Source organism: Excalfactoria chinensis, chromosome 9, assembly GCF_039878825.1.
Source record: "Excalfactoria chinensis isolate bCotChi1 chromosome 9, bCotChi1.hap2, whole genome shotgun sequence".
Lineage (NCBI taxonomy): Eukaryota > Metazoa > Chordata > Aves > Galliformes > Phasianidae > Excalfactoria > Excalfactoria chinensis.
Genome location: NC_092833.1, coordinates 7,922,012 through 7,933,981, shown reverse-complemented (window position 1 = coordinate 7,933,981; position 11,970 = coordinate 7,922,012). Strand labels below are relative to the sequence as shown.

The 11,970-nt window shown below is 42.7% G+C and overlaps 1 protein-coding gene across 2 annotated transcripts; it reads left to right on the top strand.

The window, feature by feature from the left end:
- Positions 1 to 332: 332 nt before the first annotated feature.
- On the top strand, positions 333 to 11,601 carry PLSCR1 (phospholipid scramblase 1). Of its 2 annotated transcripts, none has more exons than XM_072344843.1 (9): positions 333 to 472; positions 3,975 to 4,006; positions 4,406 to 4,504; positions 5,925 to 6,085; positions 7,135 to 7,177; positions 8,251 to 8,471; positions 8,925 to 9,086; positions 10,121 to 10,282; positions 11,190 to 11,601. In XM_072344843.1, exons 2-9 carry the CDS (start codon positions 4,000 to 4,002, stop codon positions 11,247 to 11,249), a joined length of 915 nt encoding a protein of 304 aa, XP_072200944.1. In that variant the 5' UTR covers positions 333 to 472; positions 3,975 to 3,999; the 3' UTR covers positions 11,250 to 11,601. The 2 variants fall into 2 exon arrangements, with proteins under 2 accessions (XP_072200944.1, XP_072200945.1); XM_072344844.1 differs by having other exon boundaries at positions 354 to 472; positions 3,980 to 4,006.
- The last annotated feature ends 369 nt before the right edge of the window (positions 11,602 to 11,970 follow it).

Here is an 11,970-nt window from a genome sequence, read left to right as displayed (position 1 = left end):
CCCATAAACCAGCTGGTTTTGCTTGAATAGCATTTGAAACAAGTAGCTGAACAGCCAAACCTCCTTAAAGAGCACATGCGTTAGATCAGTCCCAGGAGTTATACCGAGGGAGCCATTACCACTTTAAATTTCGAGCCGTGCAAGGCCTGCTAGAAATACTCCGGGCTTTCCAGCGTTCGCCCTCACGCTCCGCCACCAGCGCCGAGCTCGGGTCAGCCGCTGGCCGAGGCCGCTCCGCAGGGAAGCTGCGGGCGGAGCCGTGACGCACGCCGGGCTCCGCACCCCCGTCGCCGTGCCCCTTCCCGGCCGCGCCGGTCCCAGCTTTGCTCGGGGGCGGCGGCGCTTCCCGGCCGCACCCGCCCCGCGGCGCTGGGCTAAGAGCCGCGCTGAGAGCTGCGGCAGTGCAGAGAGGTTTCCAGGTGCTGTTGGGGTGTGTGCTCGCCGCGAAGGATTTCCTCCGGTGTTTCTGAAGGTATCTGTGTTTTTGTCACGGGGATGCTTAATGATCGGGTCAGTGAAATAGAAAATCTCTCTCTTCGAGGATAGCCGGTTGTTACAAGTAGCTCAGTAACTCCTTCCGGAGGTGGGCTTATGGAGAGATCTCGTTTCTGGTAGTGCTGAGGGAGCGTGGGGGTCTCCGTGGCACCCGGGTGGGGCTGAGCCAGGATGCTTTGCACGACGTCCCCTGGGCTGTGTGCTGCGGGGCTCTGGGGGTCAGGGCAGTGTCTGTGTAAGGGAGGGGGTACCTCACTGTGCCGGAAAACAATCTTATGTCAGCTTGCAGGTCATGCAGTTCCTTCTTGAGAAGCTATTTTGTTGACTGTGACAAAAAAACCACAACTGTTTAATTAGGTAAACCAGATGATTTTAAAGTATGCTGTTTTGTTGGTTTGTTTGTTTTTAGCAGTAAAGGTTAAAATGCAGTGTTCGAACAGTCTGAAATAACGCAGTGATGGGAAAGAGGTGCCACAAAGCTGGCTTGAGTGAACTAATGCTTGCCTTACGGCTATTTGGCTCCTAAAATGTGTTTTCCAAACCACGTGCTTTCTCAGAAAAAAGGCCTGTATGGGTCTGTAAGTGGCACTGTGCATAGTGTTTGTGTCTGGGGACACTTGTTAATGTGCTCCTGGCAGCATTTTGCACAGCTGGGTTAGAGATGGAGCTGGTGGTCACGAATGGAGGCAGTGCCGCTTTTCAGATAGAAAGCAGAAGCCCTGCAGTTAAGTGAATTAAGGGGGTCTTGAAATCTGTTGCATCATCGCTGCAGACGTGCGTCAGGGTAAGATCTAGAAACTGAGGCTGTGTAATGCAATTGTGAAAAGGAGGAAGGGATGGAAAGACAGCACGGGCATTGTGCAGCCCATTAAAAGGGGGTGGTCTCAGGGCAATGTTCCCATCACTGTTCTCTAAACTGGAACTGCTTTGTTCTGACTTCCTTCAGAACAGATAATTCCACAATTTCCTTTCCAAAAGTTTTTTGCTGACCTTATGTGCCTGGGCTCAAACTTCTCGGAGAGGGAAAACTGCAATGCCTTGAACCTCAGTGCCGCTTCTATGGTACTTGTTAAGGATTTGAGAAAATTAAAACAGATTGGGTGTGTTGTTGTTGTTGGTTGACAGAGTTTAAGCTGTGGAAGCTCCTGAATTCAGCATATCAGAGCAGAGTGAGAAGCCTGGGAGCTCCTGTTGTGCCCGGAGGCAGGCAGCACAGCGCTTACGGGTGCAGGCAGTGAGTGAGGCTGCTGGGCCAGGTCACTTTCTCTCCTGAGGGCACAGATCCTGTTCCCTTCCACCTTTGCTTAGTGGCAGGGCTGGCTCTGCCTGGAAACAACAGGTTGCCTAGTGATCCAGGAACCATTTCATAAGTGTTGTTACTGGAACCTGCCAGCAAAATCCCTTCTGCTTTTCCCTGGGTAAACTGAACCCTGAGATGTCTCTCCTCTAGCAGGGGAGGATATTTATATCCCCTGTGAGCCCAGAGCTATGAACTCCTATGGGAATCTCAGCCAGGAAAGGGCAGTGCTTGACCAGAACGGAAGAGGTCTTCCGGACACATGGTCTTGTTCCCAGCCCTGGCCCCAAATAGCTCTAGTGTGGGGCAGACCCGGAGCCCCAGCCAGGTCCCCTCCTTTCCACAGGCATGTGCTATCAGTGGGGCCTTGTGGCACCCAGCATGGCGTCTGAAGGACCCTTACAATCCTGGCATAACTTGGGTTAGGAAGGTTAAAAGCAACAGGTCTGTTTATTGCTACATTGCTGCCAGGTGGGAATTTCCCCGTGCATATGAGAATGGCTGAACAATCTATTGTGTAACAGCATTAAGAAAAGTGAGATTTTGTTCCTTGTTCCTTTGGTTCTTCAGAATTTTACATTATTTCACCATCGATGAAATCACACGGATGCAAAGCAAGGTGTGACTGGCAGTGCTGTGACACGGCACCTGTGAATCACAGGTGGTAGAAGGAGTCTGGATAAAAAGCAATAGAAAAAGGATGTTAGTGAAAGAAGTGATGTCAGTGTTAGTGTCGTGTCTGATGAAATGGGAGGTGAATTTTGTAGAGTCATTGCTAGCTGGAGAGCCCAGCTCAGTATTTCTGAATCATCGGTCACACAGAAGGGCTGTAGGGAGAGAAGATATTCTGGACTGCTATGAAGGCTTTTTGTTGAATACATCATATGATTCTGCCTCTGCTCAACCTTTACTGCAGGGTTCAGTTGTAGTTCTTAGTACTTTGCAGAAGTTCAGGTATGCAGAACATCTCAGGGTGTGAGCTGACACACTGAAACTTGCAAGGGATCCATTCATATATATATTTAAATCATCTTGAATTTGTGCATTCCCACAAGGTGGAAGTTTTATATGACTATATTAAAATATGCTGTTATTAAACATGACACACCAAATTCTCAACAGCAAGAACAAGGATACGTAGTTTTAATGCATTATTTTTCTTGTATTTTTGAGGAAGATGCATTTTTTTAGATTACTTTTTATAAAAAAATCTATGCACATACTGGACTAGAATCCAATTAAAATACACAAAATAGCATGGTTAGCAGTGTATGCTAGTAGAGAAGAAAAAGGATATAGAGAAGATCACTTTTAAAACTAATTTATTAAGCAAAGAGGATGTTGTGTGTAAGCTGGGGAGTGAGCTGGATGCCACATCACCCTACAGCCATTCAGCATCCTCTTATAATACCAGCTTTTGCCGTGTGAATGAGAAATGGGAAATAACTGGGAAATTCCCAGTTTTGTGTGAGCGTCTCTGCTGAACTGAACTAGCTGGATGAACTGTAACATAAATATATGCCTAGGTTTTACTGCATTATTTTGTTTGTTCAACTCCTTTTGGAGACCCTAGAACAATAGAAAAAAGCAAACAGCTGGCCCTTTTGCTGCTGGCAGTGTGCTGTGGATGCTCACTCACCTGTGCAAGCCCACCTTTTATTATACATAAAGACTAATACTGCATATGTGATATCTGGAAGTGCCACATGAAAAGTGAAATAGCACAGAGACTGATTAGGTGGCAGTGTGGCATCGCAGATGCTTCAGGATTAACCTGAATGACTCAAGCAGGTTTTATTGCATGCATTGATAACTAAACTAATTGCTGTGAAATTACCGTTATACTCGTTCATATGAATTGCGCGATGACTCTGGATAGTTGCACAATGTCATCCTGTGTTGCAATGGAATAACTGATGCTTTCCAACAAATTGAGCATGGTTTCAGGATGCACAAAGCAGGAGTGCAGCAGGCACAGGCAGTGAAGTGTTACTTTGTGGGGGAGGCCTGGCCCAGGAGGAAGCTGAGATATTCAGTTCTTTTAGCCTCTATTTCTGATTCAGCAGTCCCATGTAATTTAGACATTCAGATATCTTATATTGCTAATTAATAGCGAATGGTGAGTGACCTTGGTGTGAAGTTGTATATTCAAAAGCCAATAAATAAATATGTTGTTTTGCAGAACAGTTACAAGCAGATCCACCGCAATGCAAGGTGAGTAAAACAGGCCAGTGTTGTCTTGTGCTATAATACAGATAACATTCTTTCTTAAGTATCCAAGCAATGTTAGTTTAGATGTAAATTTGCCTGGTAATTTTAGGAAAGATGTCTGAATGTTTTGAATTCAAACATTAAAATTTAATAATTTACAAAACATGTTTCCAAATCTTGAAGCATCTTGAAACTCCTTTAGATTATGCTGCACTTTAATGCATATGTTTTATGTAGATACAATACAAGCTCCTTATGTGGTTTTTGCTGTTCAGGAAACATCAGCTTAATTTCTGTACGCCTACTCTGACAAAAGAAGGTAGTGTTGGGGATCTTTACCCCACTGTGTGTGAGAGGAGATAAATGAGAGCAGTACTAAAAGCGTATGTTGCATTCTTACAGCACATAACCCGCCACCACCTGGATTCTCCGATACTGGCTATGCACCAGGGAACCAGGCCCCCTATGGCCACCCGCAGTATGCAGCTGGGAGCTACTATGGTAGGTTGCCTGGCTATAGATCTGCTGTTTGTTTAGGAGGTGTGAATGGGAAGCACGAGGTTTCATCAGGGCAGCCATCTGTGATTTACAGTTCTGTATTAATTCTGCAACGTTTCTGTTAATATCTGTTCAGCTCATACTCTTTCCTTCTCAGTGTTACGTGTTTGTGTGTGCTGAGCACTGCCAGCAGTGGAGGAAGTCTGCAACTGTTTCTCACTGGGGTTGAGTTTGTTAGGGAAGTGTTACTGATGCAACGCAATTAATGCGTGGCAGCTTCCTGCTGATTATCTGATTATTATTAAGTGCCATGTCAGTCCTCCAGTTTCTTTTTCTCTGGTGATCCAAAACTGAAGGGCTGTTCACCTCTCACAGTTCTGTCGTTTGCACAGATCCTGTTTCTGTTTCCTTTCCCGTTGCTGTACTTTGCATGTGGTTTTACCTTCCATTTGTTTCCTCTTTTTTAATCTCGTTTTCTGCTCCCCATTCAGAACAGAGCACTCACAAATAGCTTATCACAGAACCGCTTTCCAAAGAGCCGGATCACACTGAACAGTATCTAACAGGCTCCAGGCATAAATTATTTATAAAGAGCAAAGTGTTTGGCTTAAGTTTCTGTGCTGCGTGTACATTAAATCCTGCACGTCTTTCAGCGAGGAAATTCGAGTTCTGTGAGTACACAGCCTTCAAGGAATGAACACGTGCTCCAAAGGCCAGGGAGTGACTGTTTTATCTGAACACTGCCCGTGTTAACACACACTGATAGCCATCAGCTCTGCAGGAGGGTGGGTCCTTATCTGCGGTGGGCAGCGCCTGCATGCGCTGCATGGTTTATAGCCGCAGCATCATCTTTCACGTGAAGCAGTCCGTGTTTTATAACACAGCATGGTGCTAAGGGTAACCACGAGGTCTATGAGTCAGCATCTCTGGAACCAGCTATCTTCAGACTTTCTACGAAAGTACTCATGCTGGTTTCTCCTTGCAAACTCCTGCGGGCTTCTGAGCAAAATACAGAACGGTGCATCGGACCGGAGCTGTCATCAACCCGTCAGGACGGCGTTAAACAGGGGCAGCAGCTGCTGTAACAGACGGCAGCGCCCTCCCGGCACAGGGCTGCTGACGCCACCTGGCGGCGCGGCGCCGCACGACAGAAGGGCTCCCTGTCTCCGTGTGAATAGTATTTCTGCTATGCTCAAGAGAGACGCCTTTGTTTATTTCGTTTTGTTTTGTCTGGTGAGATTAGAACGTCCTAATCTGTTCCTTCCTAATCTGCGATATCCCTAACTGAAATACGTTGTAGGTATGAGAATCTGCGTAGTTACAAATGATGTACATGTCGTTTCTTTTTTTCTTTTGAAGATCCATGATGCAATTCTTTTTTCAAGACCTCAGTTCCCAAACTGCATCTATTCTTTCTCTTCAGGCACTCCTGCAGCAGGGCCCTATGCTTTCCAGGCACAGTCCATGGGAAACCCATCCGGAGTTGCTGTGCCACCCATCCAGAACCAGCCTCCTGGAGCCATCTGGATGCCTGTCCCTCCTCCTCTTCCCAACTGCCCTCCTGGACTGGAATATCTCACACAGGTACCTGCACTCTTCATTCTTCTCCAGGGAACAGGTGGTCACCTGAGAAGCAGCCTGCATCTGGGAGAAAGCTAGAAAACACACCTGTCTTTATTGCAGCTGCATGAGTTGCTGCTTTTGGGCTGCTTTGTGAGGCCTCTTGTAATGTGAGTGATGCACATTTGAGTGTGGACGTGCCGGTTATGGCCAGAGCACTTTGGGCGATACCCTCTCCTGCCAAGTGTGATGCTAATGGACAGCGGGCACAGAGCAGCTGCATATCTTTCCCATTTCTGAAGCTACTGTTTGTTAGATGTAATGCAGTTTGTCAAGATGCATTACATATTTATGTATGCATGTACCTGTAGCACAGTGTATGGGCTTGCTTCGTTACCTGATGCTTTCTTAGTGCCTCTAGTCAAACTTAATGAACTTAGAAAATGTTCATAACAAAATGAAAATTGCTCCCATGTTGCAGTGTATATTACAGGAAACACCCTTTGTGAAAGTGTAGTGTATCTTATCACTGGGAGCAGATACAAAGGCCATATGCTGACGTTTATAGTTGTGCGTATTTCTCAGAAAATAAACCAATGCCAAACTTGGTGTTTCCTTCATTTCGCTCAGAGCCAAATGGTAGCTGAGCTTCTGCTTTAAAATTTTTGAACTTCCTCCTGGTGGTTCCTGCTCTTCTCTGTGCAGATTCCTGATGCAGGCATCTGGTGTGGGGATTTCAGACTCTGTAGTGTTACTGAGTCACACACACCAAGTCATGAAAGGAGCACAGGCAGGTTAGACCTGCATGCCTGTAACCAGACCAGTCTGGGTACAGCTTCCATTCTCTGCTCTGGTGCTTGTAACGCTGTTCTGCTGAACTGATAGATAGAGGGCAGGACAGGCAGACATGAGTCATGTGTGCAGCTTTGCTGGTAGAGATCAATCTCTAAACAACATATTAATCATTAACACTGCATTCTGAAATGAAAAAAACAATGCTTCTTGAAACTAAGTATCTCTTAGTTGCAACTTGCTAACTATTTATTCTGTTTCATTTTTTCAACCACAAACAGATTGACCAGATATTAATTCATCAGCAAATTGAACTTCTTGAGAGTAAGTGAAATGCTTTTATAGAAGAGAAATGTTTAAATCTAATAGTCCCAAGAACTGTAAAAATTTAGACCTTCTTTGACAAAGCTTCTTTAAAGTCCCTTAATGGATTGTCACTTCAGTGTTTCCTGCTTGTTATCATCTTAATTCCACAGAACTTATGGAGGAGAAAAGGGAACAAAAACAGGAGACTAGCAGAGGATTTTAAACTGCTTCTGTATACTGTAAGATAGACAGCAGTACTATTTATCTCAGTAGTCTTTGTAGCTGATTATAGATGAAGTCACAAATCTCCCATGTTATTCATGTGATTTCAGCTTTCCTCTTTTCCCTATTTAAATATCCTGTGTCTGTTCTCACTATATCTAATTCCTTAGACTAGATTGCTGCTCTGAACTCATTTCCAGGTGATCTTGTTCTTTTAGTGAATTGAAGTGCTTTCCTTCTGCTTCCCTTACTCCATTCACTGTAAGAATATGAAAGTCATGTTTTCAGTGTCTTTTGAACAGAATAAATAAAATGGAATGCCCAGCTTGGCTGATACCAAATGCTGTTACATCTGCTTTCCATAATATTTCAAGGGTATTTTTGTTGAAGAAACTAATCAAAATTACAGCCCTGGCTCTTGCCATCTTCCATTTGTTTAGATATGAATCTCAACCATGAGGCCTTTTTGTGGCTTTCTCATTCCAAACCTAATTGTGCCCTCTGGAGCAATTTTTTGCTTTACAACACCTTCTGCTTTTACCTAAGAAACTTTCTGCTGTGTGGGCTAGGAATGATGGTGCTTGATCTGGCAGCAGGCACCCATGGCTGGAGGGAGCGGAGCTGATGGACATCTCCATGCTCTTTCCATGTTGCCATGTTCACTGTGGCTTGTTCCTTTTGAACTTCTTTTGGGCTGCTCTACTTAAAGGCCCTTCCCTACTGCTCCTCCTGCCGGAGCTGCCTCTGATAGACTCCAGATGAGGCCTTTCCAAGCAGTAGGTTAGGGTTAGCTTGGTGTTTGTATTATCTGTTGTTCATGCAGATGCACCTCAGGAATTAACTGTTCTGTTACTTTTTTTTTTTTCCAGTTTTTATTGGATTGGAATCAAACAACAAATATGAAATCAAGAATTCAATGGGACAAAGGGTGTACTTTGCAGCAGAGGACACTGACTGCTGCACAAGGAACTGCTGTGGGCCAGCACGACCTTTCACCATGAAGATTATGGACAATCTGGGTCATGAGGTGATAAGGCTGGAGAGACCCCTCAGGTGTTCGTCATGTTTTTTCCCCTGCTGCTTACAGGAGGTGAGTCACTTCTCACCACGAGGGATCAGATCTTCTTCAATATTAATGAATCTGGGGTGATGTTTATGGACAGAGTCTCAAATCTGAGCCTTCTCAGAGCTCTTACTGACAGATGTGTAGTAGCTGCACCCTATAATGCCTTGACTTTGAGAATGCTTAGTCTTTCCTTCACTAGGCATTTCTTTCCACTGTAGACACATAGCTTATATATTCTGTAGCCTCAGGAGTATGCCATTGATTTCAATGGAGGTAGAAGTTGTGTATTGGTTTTGGAATGTGTGTGCAGCTTTCTGAAATTGTTTACCGAAAACCTAGTGCAGCTTCATTGGAAAGTTGGGTTGTTTAAGAAGAATAAGCTGTGTTTGGTATGCATGTTAGTGTGGATTTTTGTCTAATGAACACCTTAAAGCATAAGAAACTGCTTCACTTGGGGATTTTCTTTTCTCTATGAAGATAGAAGTTCAAGCACCTCCAGGAACACCAGTAGGTTATGTTGTCCAGAATTGGCATCCCTGCTTGCCTAAGTTTACTATTCAGGATGAAAAAAGAATGGACGTACTGAAAATTAGTGGCCCTTGTGTCGTCTGTAGTTGTTGTGAGGATGTTAATTTTGAGGTATGTAATGCTAAGAATTGTTTGTATATATCTTTTTTTCAAGCAGTATTTTGATAGTAGTCTGTTGGCTTCTCTTATTACAAGACAACTGTACTGTGGTATACACAAAATAATTAAAGCATAATCTTTTAATGCTAATATAGTCAATTAAGTTCTCTAAGTAGGCAGATCCTTCTGGAAAAGCCTGCCAAACTTTCAGAAATCACATCAGTAATCTGATTCCTTGGGATTGCATGCAAATCTCTTAATGGAAATTTGGTAGCAAAGTCTTTATTAATCCATGATGTTAGTCCCTAACAGGGAAAAAAGTTATTATCAGTTGTATTAGCTGTTTTAATAAAATGAGTTTCTACAACCACTTGTCCAGTCATTTAATAGGCATTCACTAAGCAAGTCAGTCATGATTTAGACCTAAAATATGCATTTGAATGACTGAAGAATTACAACTATTATTTAAAAACAATACTAATAAATGCATTAGCATTTTCATACAGATTAACTAATAGACAAACTAATTAAACTTTGTTTAAAATGATATTGTAAATTGCTGAAGCGAGTTTAGTCTGATTTTATTTTGGGGGATTACACTTTCACAGAACTATGAACACTGGGTGTAACTTTAGGAAACAACATTAAGAAAGGGCTAACCTCTCTTTTGGAACAGGAGAATGTAATTTGTTTAATTTTCCCCTGAGCTGTTCCTTATGCGTGGCAGGATACAGTAATTCACTCTGCTGGCTAAAAGACAACACTCCCAACAGTGTGTGTGTACATGCACACGTACATGTTTGCATGCAATAGCTGACTTCCAACACCATAGAAACATTGAATTCCCATCAGATTTAGCATTAAGTTGATGCCTGTGTTACTTCACTCTCACTTTCTGGTGGTCTGGTTTGTCTTTCAGTACTAATAGTCACATTCAGTGACTGCATTAATTTAATAACTGAATTTAAAGCTTTCTGATGGATCTATAATTAAAAGAATTTGTGGATTCTTGAATAATTTCTTTTTTAAATTTTATGTTGAAATAGGTGAAGACTTTGGATGAGGCTTCTAATATTGGGAGGATTTCTAAGCAGTGGTCTGGGTTTCTGAAAGAAGCATTTACAGATACTGATAACTTTGGAGTCTCATTTCCAATGGACCTTGATGTAAAAATGAAAGCTGTCATGCTCGGCGCTTGCTTCCTTATCGTAAGTCTGTAGCTTACTGATATTTGAATATGAACTGACTTCATCTCAGTGTTTCAATTGTGCTGATAAAGGTTTTGATTCTGGGCTCCTCAAAGTGCTTGAGAGCTTTTGGTGGATTTCTTGTTTGTAAAACTAACCCTGGAGGGAATATTTTGGATAATAAGCTTATTCTAGGCTACGTGGAGTGCTGACTACGTTATACACAATCAGATTAACAAGCCCCATAAAAGACAACTTTACAGACTCATAAGGAGAGGCAAGCATGTTTATGTGGATGGTGAGACCAGAGAAGTCAGCATTCTGACTCTGCCATGCTTGTATTTCCAATTACCTGTGCAATTCAGCATCAGGTACTGCTTCAGAAGTGCACTGTATCTGTTTTGGTAGGGCTCCAGAAGGGCAGGAAGGGCTTATTGCAGCATCTGAATTTGGAAAGTTCTCACCAGCTTTTACATCCCTGCATATGGACCAGGTTTTCCTTAGCCGTGTGTGTTCAGGTGCAAGGGTGTAGGTGAACAGTAGGGAGTATGAAGAAGCAAGGACTTCAGGCACAGAATATGGGGCTTCTCTTTGTAAAGATAATGACCTTTATGGTAGACTCCAGTTTGAGGTAGAATTGAGTCAGGTTGAAGGTAGTTAGGATGGAAATCCTAAGCAAAGGAAACATGCCTTCTGCTAATGATAAGGTTGAAGATCTCAGTCTTCTACCACTTTTTTTCTCTTTTTGTGGATGCCTAGTTTTCTCTACAAGCGACTCAGGGATTAGGTTGGAGAGAGGTACTCCCAGCTGCTTCTTGTCATTTAAGGTTTCTGGGGAGGAATTGCTTTGAATACCTGCAAAAGAACCACAAACCAAGATCTAGGTTTTGAAAGGATTGATTTTGTTTGCTTTTTGTTTCCTTCCTAGGACTTCATGTTTTTCGAGAGCATTGGTGACAGCCATCAGCGAACAGGAGTGTGGCAGTGAAATCTAGAACTTTGTATTTAGAAGGAAGAAAATAAACCACCCACTTGCCAGAGGATTACAGAGATCCAGTGAGAATGTGAGAGATGGACCTTTTGCACTTGTAATTATATTTCCTATAAACAAAAAGCTTTATTGTCTAGCTTCCAGTTCTGTAATCTAATGACACTGTTGTATTCAAATAAGCACCTTTTGTCTGTACAGATAAATACTGTAATGTATAGAAATATATAGCAGCCTTTTTTCCAATAGATTTGGAATTGTTGTATTCAAAACTTAATTCTTAAATAAGAGATCTATTTCTTTGTTCAATAATAATATAAGCAGTCAGCCTAATAAAGAGGTTCTGATCATTTCCTATGTATTCTTCTTCGGTAGTTTTTGCTTGGTGTTAGTATTCTGTTGTTTCCAACTTACCAAGTATATGTGTTCAAAACCAAGTAATCTAAACAAACTATCAAAACACACTGTAAAAATTGTATTAATCTAGTTATGAGTCTTCCATCATATGATTCATTTAGTTCCCTAATTTTGGCTCTTTTGAAACTTAAGGTTTTGTTTTTCACCAACAGAAGCTAGAGGAAACTGTTATAAAGAAGCAACCACAAGCATTTGTTCCTAGTACTTGCTGAAAAGCATCTTGTCATCAATTTTTTGTTAAGGGACCAATTTAAGAGTGAATGCAAATATAAGCAAGGTATTAGGAACCTTGGGCTAATGGGAC

Excerpts from the sequence above, each read along its gene's own strand:
- PLSCR1 (XM_072344843.1), top strand. Across the intron at positions 7,178-8,250 it reads GCAAATTGAACTTCTTGAGA|TTTTTATTGGATTGGAATCA; the intron begins GTAAGTGAAATG and ends TTTTTTTTCCAG. Across the intron at positions 9,087-10,120 it reads GTGAGGATGTTAATTTTGAG|GTGAAGACTTTGGATGAGGC; the intron begins GTATGTAATGCT and ends ATGTTGAAATAG.